The sequence below is a fragment of the Festucalex cinctus genome, chromosome 14, assembly GCF_051991245.1.
Source record: "Festucalex cinctus isolate MCC-2025b chromosome 14, RoL_Fcin_1.0, whole genome shotgun sequence".
In the NCBI taxonomy this organism is placed as follows: Eukaryota; Metazoa; Chordata; class Actinopteri; order Syngnathiformes; family Syngnathidae; genus Festucalex; species Festucalex cinctus.
This window is the reverse complement of record NC_135424.1, coordinates 13,138,254-13,152,890: the sequence shown is the minus strand read 5'-3', so window position 1 is coordinate 13,152,890 and position 14,637 is coordinate 13,138,254. Positions and strand designations below refer to the sequence as shown.

General features: G+C 38.3%; 1 protein-coding gene across 2 annotated transcripts in view; it reads right to left on the bottom strand.

The window, feature by feature from the left end:
* Positions 1-14,284, bottom strand: part of plpp4 (phospholipid phosphatase 4) — a 49,546-nt gene extending 35,262 nt beyond the window's left edge. For both annotated transcript variants that reach the window (XM_077496134.1, XM_077496135.1), the window contains exon 1: positions 13,886-14,284. In XM_077496134.1, coding sequence (XP_077352260.1) covers positions 13,886-13,974 — 89 coding nt within the window. In that variant the 5' untranslated portion in view covers positions 13,975-14,284. The remainder of the gene's footprint in view (positions 1-13,885) is intronic.
* Positions 14,285-14,637: the final 353 nt, after the last annotated feature.

The following is a 14,637-nucleotide window of genomic DNA, read 5'->3' as shown; positions in this document are numbered from 1 at the left end:
TGGGATAATACCGCCTTTTAGAAAAATATTCATGCACAGTCTAGACTGACACTGTCGGACAAGTGTTAATTTAACGTGTTATTGTGGTTACATTTTGCATATGTGTGGAGATGTGCTGCATTATACTGAGTACCACAGACAGTTTTTTTTTTTTTTTGTGGCCATACCAGTTATTCCACAGTTTCCACAACTGAACAAATGAAGGACATGAACGAGAGTTTGATGAAAACAGATGTAAGTGTGAAAGGGGTTATTTTTGTCGAAATGTCTGAGAACGATGTAATCCATAAGGCTGTGCTTGTCACCACCTATCAAAGATAATTCAAAACACATTAGACGCTGAGCGCTTTTGTTTGAATAAATTGAATTCTCTTGAAAGCAGGGATGGGAAGCTCTTATTAAAATTCTGTCTGTGCTCGTGTTAATCAACACATATGCACAAAATGGCCCTAAAGTCAACCTGAAAAGGCATCTTGCAACCGTCTCACCTTTTGTAGGTTCAATCTTTGTTACACTCTGCTGCCATGTTCACAAGTATGCGGTTACACGACACTTTTGATTACACCTTGGTGGAAAATCTGTGTTTGGGCTTCGAAGCAAATGAACTGAGCTGACCATCTGTTTCATCAGAGATGGAAATGACTTCTCTCGCTGGAACAGAGGTTGGCAAATGTTTTCACCTTTCTCTTAGCCCTCTGGCTGCTTCCTGTCACTCTCAGCTTTTAACCCCAATCATTTCATCATAATGCAGGGCGCTTTTGAGACGTGATTCAAAAGATTTCCAAGGTAATCGAATTAGAGATAACACCGCACTCAGAAGTGAACCTGGTTATCAGTTCTTTTGTCAAATTTCATGCCTGAACAATCCCAATCACATAAACGGAGGGGAAAAAATAATCGGACTTGGGCCCCCTCCAGGTCAATGCCATAAATTGAAAATACTATTTTCAAGGGCCCTGACAGTTATTACATCACCCTCCACCTCCTAATCTACAGTCTTCTTGGATGGAATGTGTGAAAAGTTTGAATATTGAAATAAATATATGTTTGCACTAAGGGTGTCACGATTTCGATTTTTTATCGAAATCGATCGAAATTACGTCACGATTTCGAGCATCGAAATAGAAGAGAGGACACACGATTCAAACATTTAATTAGTGTACTTGAACCACGCTACAGTATGCCCAGCAACTGTAAATGTTGGGATATAGTTTGTTCAGTCTGTATTTGTTCCATGACTTTGGATACAATATATTTTTTGTTGTTGTTGCACATTGCACATTATTTTAAGAGGAACGCACAGCACACTGTTGGAACCAAAAACAGTCAATAGATGGCAGGCACCCACTGTGACTTTTTGTTTTTGTTTTTTTATTTTTTATTTTACACTTCAGTAAGAACAAGACGGTTAACTTTATATTGTAAATAAATTCTTTGAATTTGATCATTCCTGCCTAATGTCAATTATCATATATTACATAAATTTACACAAAAATAATATGGAAATTGCATCACCTATATGTAGCCGATCTTTTGAAATAAGATTTACTTTACAATGAATAGAACCAATGATCATAGACTAGCCTTAGCCTACAGAAGCATATGCCTCTGTGTTATAAAGTGGGGGAGCGAAAAAAAAAAAAAAAAAAAAAACGAAAAAAAAATCGAATTGTGACCCCAAAATCGAAATTTAAATCGAATCGTGGAGTTGGCGAATCGTGACACCCCTAGTTTGCACACTGCTGCTTTGGTGTTTATCTAAATTTGGTCTCACTTTTTGTCATTCTGATTGTAACATTAAATGACTTCAAATGAAACCGACTTTAAAGGATATTATTCCTCATGTTTTTGATAGCATTTTAAAACAACCTACAGTGTATAGCATTTTTCTTTTTGCTCTTAAAAAAAAGTAGGCGCGATAAAACTATCCCATTGTACAAGCACAAAGAAAAGATTTACAATTAGTCATGGAAGAGAGTCACAGCAGGTTAATGGTAAATCCACAGCCTACTTCAACACTGCTGCAAGTAGGCACAGACAATGTTTTTTCTTGAATCAATTTTTTAACTTTAAGCAGAATGTGACACTACTCAAATAGAATGCCACACGCATAATTACATTCAAATCCAATATCTTTTTTGACACCGCAGAGTTGCTATATCGACATGTAATATGCTCATCTTCAGTATTAATTTGGTGACTCCATAACTATCGACTTGACATTCTAAGGCATTTCAATTTGAAGTCACTGCAGCATCTCTTTGTACCTGTGCGTGAACCAATCTTTACTGAAACTCACACAACAGAGGAAACTTCTGTCATTTCATTAAAGTAATATGCACATACACATTCATGCTGTAACTCATCAATGCTATAAGCACAGACCAACCTTACACATAATATCTAATGTAATAATACTAAATAATAAAAATAGAATAAAAATACATAAGAATATAAAAAATAAACAAAATAATATTGTCATGACTGTTTTTTTTGGGGCAAGTGTCTGATTTGAACTGATGCAATCAACATGTAACCAGCAACTAGTTTCAACTGGTCAGAAGCTATGTGAAGTCAGAAGCTATGTGATGTAATCGCTTTACTCGGTCAGACGCCAATCAGAGAAGTCCATGTTAGTCCTGTTTTCAGCGACCTATCAGGGTTACCCACATGTCTGGCCGCAGCCAATCAGATCCATTCGCTTACTATATGTCTGACAGAGAAGTGTGTTGGTGCCGAGTTATTCATCTGTCCATCTGGCCACCTGCTCTTCTCTTCCTCATAATAATAATAAATAATAATTAAAAAAAAAAAATGTAATAAGACACATTTAGACAACCTCAATTTACATCTATTTGCAAGTAAAATGTATGTACATTATATCTATTTTTACATGAGTAGGACACAGCAAATAGCATGTAATTAATGACTGAAGTTTCTTGCATTTATCTCTATTATCTAATTTTATGACACAGTTCCAGTTTGGGGCACAAAATATGTCAAAAATATTAGTCTTCATCCCGTGATGTATTTCCGCCTCTGTGTGAAACAGATGCCAGTATTTTATATTGTTATTTTTTTTAGACAACATATTTTGTACTTTTACTCCCTACATTTGAAAACAGGTATCTGTACTTTCTACTCCTTACTTGGTCAAAAAAGTTTCCTAACCAGTCAACCTCCCGGATGTTGTAGACGGAACTAATTTGTTGCTGTCTTCAGAGGTTGGAGTTTAGTCAAACGTTTTTAGTGTACTCACTTGAAAACTGGAGAATGCTGGTGTGAATGCACGGTTGGCTGTAGCGCTGTCAGAAAGTTCCTAGTATGTTGTTCATTAAGAATGTGTCAGAAAGAGGAAATTAGAAGGGCAGAAATATCTTTTGCACTGTGAATGTCATGTAATAATTGAGCTGAAAAGATAAATGAACAATTCAAAGAAGAAATGATAAGTAGAATTGTCAGGCTAGCTTACAAGCTAACAATTCTAAGAAACAAGCTAACGAAGGGATTACTAGGCCTTTGTATTGTTTTATTTAAATTGTGCAATCTGAAAATTATTTACCAATTACACGTAATATGATTTTTGTATCTGAGGAGAAAAAAATGGGAGGTGAGAATTTTTCCAACAGTGAGCAACGATTTCTGACTGATGTGACACCGACTGACAAACAGCCGGCTGACATTTATCAATGCGGTCATGCTCATTGTTCATTCTGGCAAATGTCAACACTGACAGCAGCATGAGAGAATTTTTAGATTTGTCCTTTTTGTTCGTTCAAGATTTCATCGACCATATCCCGGGTCAAGTGTTGAAAATGGCCATTAGCAGCATCACAGGCTAATGACGTTTTCCCTCACACGCACAGCATACACTCTGCTAAACTCTTGTGTTTAATTTGTTTTACTCTTTACTCTAAAATGAGCTTCAGTCTCCTGTGGTATGTGGTTACCTTGCAGGATATCAATCACAATACTTCTGGATTATTTTAGTGGGCTATATAGACTACAGTAGATTGTTATCGTATAGTTAGAGTATTACTTTTATTTCAATCATACAAAGCCATAAATGATCCCAATGTGACTTTTTTTTTTTTTTTTGTAATTGTGTTGCTGTGTAACAGCTGTCAACACATACTGTGCAACCATCTGTTTTGCAACCGTGCTGTTGATCTTTGCAGGGTTTAACTAGAATTGTCAAAATCGTGCTTTCCATAATATGACTATCACGAGACGCAGGCGACGAATAGCTTTTAGATTTCCTAGAACATCTGATGGGCTGGTTGACTTGCGAGGTAACCTTTGCATCTATATCACATATTGAAGTCATACATCAGTCATGTAATATCATCACAGCTTTTTTAATGTCAGTATTGCTCCAGGGATGTCCACAATAAATGTTGACATAATGAAAAGCTATTGTACATGTAAATTCTTCTACCTACAGTATCTGGTATAACAATAAATAAATAAACACATACAATCTGGTTTGTCAAAAGAATATCTTTTCACCAGCCGTCATATAGTTACGTCTATTACATTATCTCCACATAGCAAGGCTGATGTTATCCAAGTAAATCAACTCAACTTACATGATCGCTATATGCATGTGCATATATCCCTTACTTAGCCACACAGTTATTTAAAAAGATGGTCCTGTTGCTGTCTGCTTGTTTGTGAAGTGAACCATTTCTGATATGATTTGAATCCCTACGATGTTTTTAACGGTCAAGGATTTAATCGTTCATCGATAGGATCTGAAATGATCCAAAGTAATTTTACATTTCCATGACTTATGGAGTCTGGTCAAGCACACTGTCACTGCATGAAGGTTCAGAGGTAATAAAAGGGTTTCCAGGGGGCTACGGACTTGCTTGTTATATATAGAGGAAGTTGTGAGCCAAAGTAAAATGTAATTGAAGGGTGCCTCTTTCATCAACTCCACATCTCAATTTGTACAGATAAGTGCATCGAGCAAGGTGATGGATAAGAGAGAAAGACAAAAATGACAGCGATCTAATGAAAAAAAAAGAAAAAAAGTATGTGTGTGTGTATGTGCGTGCGTCTAGCAGAGAAAGGAAGAGGGAGAGAAAAAGAATGATAATTTTGATGTGACAGGAAATGTGTCACCTCCAAGATCTTGATAATGTCCTTCTCGTATCGACCGGATGTATCTGGATAAAGAAAAGGAAATATAGTGCAGGATCTAACGTCTTGCCCAACCTGATTTTAAAGACAGTGGAGCTTCTTCAATTGGCCGGGTGTTGGCTGCATTCCATCCCACAAAGGCACAAAACGTCTTACTTTTGCTGTTGTGCTTTTGCTTCTTTGGGGCTACGTGTTAAACTGTTTTTGCATTTCTTTGTATTAAATAAAAACTTTATTGAATTACTTGTGATGGTTCTGTTGTCTCTCTAAGCAGTTCCGGAGTGTGGCAGGAGTCGGCGCCAACCTCGCAGGCAGAGGCCTGCTCCCGCACCTGGGGCTCATCAGCCTGATGAGCCAACAACCTATTTAACCAGCCCCTCCTTTGGTTCTGTGCCGGAAGATTCCCTTGCCATACCTGCTACGTTTGCTTGTCTCCTCCTGCCACACCCTTGTTGTGTTCTAGTCCCTGGTCTCCGGCTTGTAGTGGTTTTTTGTTTCTCGTTCTACCGGTCTATTAAGACGGCTCTTTCTGTTGCTACTTTGGTCCCTATTGTTTTATGTTGCTACTTTGCGCTTTAGTGTTTCTTCATCCCTGAACAAGGTGATTTTTGGTTGCTACTTTGTTTTCTAGAACTTTTTCCCTGAGCAAGGTGATTTTCTGTTGATACTTTTGTGAACAATAAACTGTGGACTTTGTCTCTCACTCTGCATCCTGGGTCCTGGCCTTGCTTTGCCTCACGGCACATAACATTACTACTACACACTCAATATCTTCTGCAGGCTTTGACCAGTTGCAAATCATTACACAATCTGCATAAAAATATCTTCTTCGTGGACAAAAGAAATGGTCTCAAGCTCTGAATGTCAACGTTATCACATTTGTAAGTCCTGCTGAAATGCTTTTATGCCCTCAAGGTACAGTTAAATTACATCAGTCCCCTGTATGCTTCCAAGGAAATTAGAGCCTTCCATTTGGTGAAGTTGAAAAAATATGTATAAAGATTCAGCTTTTAACAAGAACAAAAACCTTTTTGTATCTTAAAAAAATATGTGACCCTGTGGTCATGGAAAATGTGTTATTGTTGGTTTGCATATTGCTTTTCAGACAAGTCAAAGTATTACCCTGCACCATCCAAACAAGTGAAAACACTGCTAAAATGAAACAACCCTAAAAATAACAACTGACTCATACCAGCATACCACATACTCACACCAACATATCATTTGAACTGGTGAGATAGTGGTGAACAGTCCATTTCCCAGGACAAAAACTTGAGTCACTATAATCAAAAGTCATAATAAATCAACAGCAGAACCATGGTACGTTTTTTTTTTTTATGACACTTTGTATCAAAAGTCATTACCTTAGATTGTGTAAGTGTCCAGACTAAAGCACTTGGTAAATGTATATTTCTATTTTTGACACACATACACAACCATTGTTACCTTATTCAGTTACTGTACTTCCCCTCGAATTCACATACACAATGCAGGGGATATATTGCAAAGCAACTCGTCCAAGGCATTCAGTCAAGGACTTCTTTAAGGAGGATTACAAAATAAGCAGGCACCGTTCAAGTACGCTGAATATAAAAAAGATGAACACGGACGTCTTAACAGTATGGATGGGAAGAGGGCAAATCTAATTACATGGCAGAATGTCCTGTAAGTGCAACTGGATTCATCTTAAACTGGAACAAGATTAAAGTGTCCATGCTAATATGTTTTCTTCTTACATACTGGTAGCCATGAATACTCTAAAAGATATCCGTTTACTGAGGTAAAAGTAAATGCATTAAAATATATATTAAAAGCAATTTGGGAGTACAGCGTTTGCAAAATGTCTTCCGCCTTATCCAACTGTAAGTGAAGTCTCATAAAGTCATACTAGTTGTGTAAATGTACTTCCTATAAACGGTTTGATTCTTCTTTTAACAGCTCTCATAAAGATGGAGACTGAATAATTTAGAATGTGAAAATCAGGGAGATCTCCATAAATAATACAAGAACATTATTGAATACATTCATAGGCGTGGGCCATCTAATAATATCCTATACAAAAGCTGTATCAAGAATTCTTGCTAACTTTTGATTGACACAATTAGAGAGGTATCAATTTAACACTATGCTATGAATATGTATAATAGATGGCTGGATACTTTTGGCATATGAACACAGGAAGAACCCATTCAATTTTGGTACTCATTCAGAATACATATACCGGCACATATTGGCCACATTTTCGTTTTTTTCACAGTTTAATTTATATGTACGGTAATACAGATCAGAGATTCAATGTTGAAATTGAATTTTTCTAACCTTGTGTGCCTGTTCATGTTCCTGCTGGCTAACTACCATGGTGAAGTTTCAGAAGATAAATTTGAATGGGGAAAAAAACAAGAAACACACACACACTAAAGAGACAATAGTCCGCTATAATTTTCATCCAACAAACACCATTGAGATGTTTACAAATGAAATTTAATTAAAACTGTAATTCTTGTCCTTGTAATCTATGGTGTATTCCTTCCCCATGGTATCTTCAGGCTAAACTAATTAAAGTTATGTAACATTATCATAAATCCAATAGGTGTTTCACACAAGGATCAATAAGTGAACCCACCTGGGGGGGGTCTCATTTGCAGGAAGATTGTTTTCTGTTGTAAATTTGTTTGTAGCCATCTCGAGTTTTGTTCCCACCAAACTAATGAGGCCTACAGATTGGATGACCTCCAATTTAGGGTCTCAGATGAACACCGAAATGATTTTAGAGGCAGTATAATATGCATCAGAGAGCAACATGAGCAAATGAGGCATTTTTCTTTAAAATACAGTATACTGTACTGTAAATCCATAGAGAACTGAAGATAGTTGTTGGTATGCAAGTGTCTTGTCTTTGACTTGTAGCTTGTCTTATAAACTTGTAGCTTATGAGACATAAATTTTGCTCTGACATTGCTGAAATCCCATCTACATTAACATTACATGAACAATAATAATGTATGTGACAAAATTCTGGCTCCATCTTTCTAATCTTTGCAATAAGAAGCAATACGTTCTGCTTCTGTCAGCCTTGCTGTTAGCTTTAGCAAAGATGAATCGATTCGATTTTAATGTGAACATCGGCCCTCAAAACAGCAGCTCTCTTCCCCAGACAATTACTCTATGTAGTAGCTTTTAGATTGCCCTGATATAAGCTCTCAGAGGGGTTGGTGCAACCTTTATTTGCTGCTGTCATTCTCCAAGTCTTAATCTATATGATATAAAATCCATTAGATCACCCGAACTACAAGCATCTTCTATTTTATCTGCCCCATTTCTTTTCTCTCTGTGTAGTCCTGTGTCCTCAAAATGTTGGTGTTTATTAGAAGCCGCATCTGCGACTGCATATTTTATGTTTTTATTGGACCATCAATCATGAAAGACGTGGAAACTTTAAACACAGACAAGATATTGCTTGTTTGGATCTTTCTAAACTCTTGATTGTTTTTTTTTCTTTTTTCTGCAGATTGCAAGGAATGTAAATGCCAACTTTTATATTAGATATTTATGAACACATTTCAGATCGGAGATTGGTGGAACGATTTTACTGTCATTCCTCTAAAGATGTGCTTGACTCCTGGGGTGCTTAGCAAGTTGTGAGGACGGCACTGAATTTGCAGTTTGGCAAGACAGGGTCAAATGAGCATCAGACATAGTGCTTGTTGTCACTATGGTCAGTGCATCGCCTGAAGCCAAGAGGAAGCAAGGGCAAATAAAATTTAATATTCCCCTAATGGAAAATCCTTTCTCACCAAACTGGAATGTGAATAATGTGTGAGAAGTCATTGCTCTTGGGGTACAGATGGCCCTGAATCTTCAAGGACTGGAAAAGAATAACATCACTGTAGGTGTCCACGAACCAGCCACAACATCAGGACGACTTGCAGAGTAACATGAACTCCCATATAGATGTGGCATTCCTCATTTGCCTATTCACAGATATATATTTTTTTAAAGCCTATCATCAGTTATTTGCTGAAAAACTCGTTTATTCGCTAGGGATTTGCTTTTTGTGCTCACGTCAAGGCAATAACTTGTGGTACCTATAGGCAATTAAAAACTAAAAGACGAGCTGCAAAAAAAGGAGAATGGAATAAGCATGTGAGCATCATCATTAGGGGAGAGGACATTCCCCCGCAAAAACTCACCTATTCACTAGAAATGTAACGATAACAGCAATATCATGATATCGCCACAATATATCATCGTCATGTCACAATATTAAAAGCAGCACGTCTGTTAAAAAAAAAAAGTTGGTTTAACTTCCATTTGTGCAGTTCTAGCACCCTTTGGTGGCTAATTTTTAGCACAGTTTAATTTTCACAAGGCATGTTTTGGCCCTTCTATGTTTAAAATCCATGTTAATGGACAGATGAAGGGGCATTTTTACAATATTGTGACCTTTTTTGACAATATCGTGACAATTATCGTATCGTGACCATCATATTGTGATATCGTCTCGTGATGTTTGGATGTTACATCCCTACTATTCACTCAGAATTTGCTTTTTGTGCTCACATCAAAACAATAACAGTGTGCTTTGTCTCCATCTTGTTGTATCTATAGGCAATTACAATCTAAAAGACGAGCTGCAAAAAAAGGACAGAGGAGAAAGAGAGAGAGAGAGAGAGAGAGAGAGAGAGAGAGAGAGAGAGAGAGAGAGAGAGAGAGAGAGAGATTTAAAAAGCTATTCAGGAAGTGCAAAGTGTCATTAACTTCACCTCATATCTACGTAAGCTGTCTGAAGGTATCTCATCAGTCGTTCAAGATGATTCAAAAGCCACCATCCACAAAATGGATACATCTCACACTTTGCTTCTCGACAGATGGCCCGTTTTGGTGGAATTTGCTCCATCTGCCCCTGAAATCCATTACCCTTAGCTTCAAGCAGGAGAAGGCCAGGCTGGTGATGGGGTTAAGTGGACTCCCCCGACAGTTCAATGAGTGATACAAAGTGACAACTTGAAGGAAATGGAGGGCCGAAGTCAAAGTGCAAAAGGCAGTGAGAAGGTTGCAGCACCAGGAAGAGGTGGGCAGAGTCCAAACAAGAAAGACTGGTCTTGATTGGTGTGACCCACCTACCATGTGGACTAAAATAACTAAGAAGGAGAGACCTGGTTGTCTCTGAGGTCACCAGGATGGAGCGGGAGGAATATAGGCTGGTAGTATGTCACAACTTCAGTCGAGCTATCAGCTGGACAGTTTTAATCGTTGGTTGGAACCCAAATTAAGCTTGTACATAGAAAGTCTTCAGCCACTTATTAGATTTGCAGTAAAATCTTGTTCTGGTGGGTAAAGGTTATCGAATGGGCGCATTTCTTAAAGGAAATGCATTTGGGCAAATTTTGATTCTCACTCAAACCCCAACAAAAATTGGCAAACAGTTTTTTTTCTGAGACAAAAAAACAACAACCCTAAAGCCTCGAGTTTCCTGACCTCAATTAGCAGAGTTCACCTTTGCCAACAAGAGCAATAGAACAGCTGCACTCTGACTTCCTAGGAAAAATCCGATACAACAAAAAACTGTCTGCATTAGAATAAATGTTCATTTTGTTTTGTTTTGTTTACAGTATTTTAAACGTACTATTTACAACTATCGGCGACAAGGTGGCTGACTGGTTAGCACGTCCGCCTCCCAGTACTGAGGACTCGGGTTCGAGTCCAGGCTCTGGCCTTCCTGGGTGGAGTTTGCATGTTCTCCCCCGTGCCTGCGTGGGTCTTCTCCGGGTACTCCAGTCTCCTCTCACATTCCAAAGACATGCAAGGCAGGTTAAATGGGCGCTCCGAATTATCGCTAGGTGTGCTTGTGAGTGTGGATGGTTGTTCGTCTCTGTGTGCCCTGCGATTGGCTGGCAACCAGTTCAGGGTGTACCCCGCCTGCTGCCCATAGCCAGCTGAGATAGGCTCCAGCACCCCCCGTGACCCTTGTGAGGAGTAAAAACACTAAAATGACTTTATGAATGCAGGGGGAAAAAAAAAAAAAAAAAAAAAACATCTACCGGTACACAAAACCCTCTACAGTGGTAGGGCATGGGATTTTGAATTATTATCCACTGTATGAGCCATTAAGCTGTCAATATAACCTAAGAATTTTAATGAAAGTGCACATAATCCTTCATGATCCAGGAAGTTGTTTAACTTTAGACTACTAATACTCCTACTACTATGACTACTCGCTTCATTTCACTGTTAACTGTATGACCTTGGCTTCGATGATTGCTATTTTAAGTATGCAATGGTAGTAGTAGGCCTACGAGTAATAATAATACAAAGTTAAAGTGTTACACAATCAGCAGTAAAATAGAAACAAAAAAAATCTACAGTAGTAAAATAGAATAATATTGACAATTCTGGACATCCGGACATTTCTGATATTTTCACAATACAACGCAATGCAAATGCTTCCTTTACACGGTGAAAACAAACGGCGTGTTGTATTGCTTTTGCCTGTGACTAGCATACAAACCAGGCATATTGTTTTCGTCGTCAAATGACATTTCATCACATTTTGAAATCCAAATAATCCTCACAAATCAAATTACAACGATACAAAGTCCGATGCTTTTCAATGAACGGCGCGGTTCCTTTCACCGAGTTGATCGCCATTTTGACTTGTGACATATAAACTCGAAATTCTCAATAGATAAACTATGCAGCTAAACACAGAGGTAATATCAGCAGTTAAGTAAAAACCATGCAATACAAAGGAACGTTTAGAAGACTTTTAAAAGAAGACAACAACGTTGTAATATATTTGACGCTGAAGTGTTCTAAAGATGCACAAATCAGACCAGATTTAGCGGCCAAGAGTGAGCTCCAAATGAAAATCTCAGGCAGTCGTCATTACATGTGACCTGCTCTGGCAAGTTGCAAGTTTTGAGTGATTGACAAAACGTCTTGGTGAACCTACCTCAAAATAACCCGGAATTCCTCGCCTCTCACGTCATTTCACAAATAATTTATACACTGTAAATGCACATGGCAACTAATAAAAGTCAAAAATAGATCATAACGTGACCCTCCAGCAACAAACATTGAATTGAAGCAGGAATTTACAAAGTCAATGCTAAAAACAGCCAGAGAGAAGCGACAAAAAATAATACATAATAATAACATAAATGAGATTTGGACATGGATATATGTGAGGGGCCACACACATGACGAGGAAAATGTTTCCACGTGTGCTTACTTCGAATGTATAATGATGTCTGGAGTTGAGTCAAAATTGATCTGTGAGACAGCATGGTGCCAAAGGGCACCCAGACTGACAATACAAAGAAGGACGAGTATATCAGAAGGAATCTGGGCTAACAGTTAGCTTGTCCGACAACTACATTATAGATATCATTTTTCTGACGAATGACTATAGAGACACATTAAACAAACACTCAGCCTTTCCTACATGGGGATGCTTATTTTATGATTTGTTTAAAATGAAAAAAAATAATACAAGGTGTCACAGTCAGTATAACTTTAACAGCAGAAGTTATCTGGCAGAATTCCTATACACGCTTTTCCGACTTGGCACTGAGGAGAAAAAACGTGGCGCAAACTCAATTCATTACAGCAATCAAGAACTTCTTAGCTGCGCCCTTGAGGCAGATTTCAGGTAGCTCTTCTTGATGATTATGATCATGCTGTCTTCATATGGCTTGAAAGCACGATACACAGCAGCACATCAGACACCAATGTGAATCACGCAGAGGGAACATATAACAGGCTCATTGCGACACTTGAGTGTAATAGCTGAATGAATTCCCTCTGACATGTTCCATTACTCAAGACACTATGAGTGCGCCGCATAAGGCTCTTGGCTGTGTAATCCTTTTAGTAGAAAGACAGATCACCTAGCCCAAGGACATGTTTTAATGACAATATACACAAGTCATTTAGGCAGTGCAGTCACAAATTCCATATCAGAGGAGCTTATTTTGGAATGTTTTACATTATTTTGACCTGAGGTCTTTCTTTTTTTTTTTTATATATGACACAGGGCTGTGCTTGACTTTCATTGAGAGGGATTTTTTTTTTTTTTTTTTTTTTTTTTTAATTTGAGAAGAAGTGGGAGTACCTAGAGAAATCCTACACAAGCACAGGAAGAGCATGCAAATGCCACACAGGTAGGCCGGAGCTGAGAACCGCACGACTGTGATGGAGATGTGCGAAGAAGAAAAGATGAAGAAAATACATCAACATATGATATGTCATATTCCAAGCTAGACTTCCCAACAATACCAACCTAAACATGCCCTATAGGCAGAATTTCATTTGGGATCCCCTCCCATCATATGTCATGTTTGGGTCACCCCTTCCATTTTTTATTTTTTTTTATCTGTTTAACATGAAACCAGATTTTTCAAAAAGTACTCAGCTTCATTTGAAAGCTTCTTCATCCTGCCATTTTCCATAAGATTTACTTTAGGAGAATATTGGATATATTTCACGAGATAAGAGCGTATTTGGATACAATATATCGGATTTGTTGTTGCAACCTGTTTGCTTCTCACGCTGGTTTATGTTTTCTGTCCAAGGTTCTGAAGTGTTAGAGAGCGCCCCTTGGTGGCACAATGATATAACTACAACAAAGGGGAGTCTTCACACATGCAGTTGACGCCTTCAACTACTTGAGAAAAACCATAAATCATACCAATTCGTTGTCATGATAAAACAATGTAAAGAGTATGTCGACTTTACTCACACAAAAACTCCAAAGAGCATAACTCGGATACCAATCTCCAAAGCCAGGTCGCGCACGGTTTTCCTTCTGTCTGGCGATGACACGTTCATGGTGCTGCCTCAACCCGTCAAGTGTGACGAACAAAAGGTGGTTCTGGGTCCACGTTTCACTATTTACTTTTATAATCCGCCTGGGGGTGAAGAAAAGAAAAAAAAAGAGAGCAGCTCTCCCAATCACACGCTGCGCGCTTCCATCGCGACACCTGGAGCCTTCTTTCCTTGTCTTCGCCTTTCTTCGTCCTCTTAACCCCCGTCTACTGGTCAGCTTATATCCTCTCCAGGGATTCTTTTAATTGGAACTGAGATAGTGACAGGCCCCACTTTGTCAAGTTCAACTCTTCTTCCTCCACTCGATGAAGCTGACACGGAGTTAGGGAGGAGGAGTGAAAGTGAGGAGACGAAAGTAAAAAGTCAGCTCTCTCTCTCTCTCTCTCTCTCTCTCTCTCTCTCTCTCTCTCTCTCTCTCTCTCTCTCTCTCTCTCTCTCTCTCTCTCTCTCTCTCTCTCAATTTTCTACTAGTCAAGTCATCTTTATTCTCTATATTGTTTCAAAAACTGTGTATCCCATGATATATTACTGTATTAATTCACGAACTGTATCGAGAAAATATCTTTCAAGGGGATACTTGACTCATTGAGCCATTTTCAACAGTCAAAAGTAAATACTTTGTCCAGAATTGGATCATTTCTTTATTTTCATGTACAATTACATTTA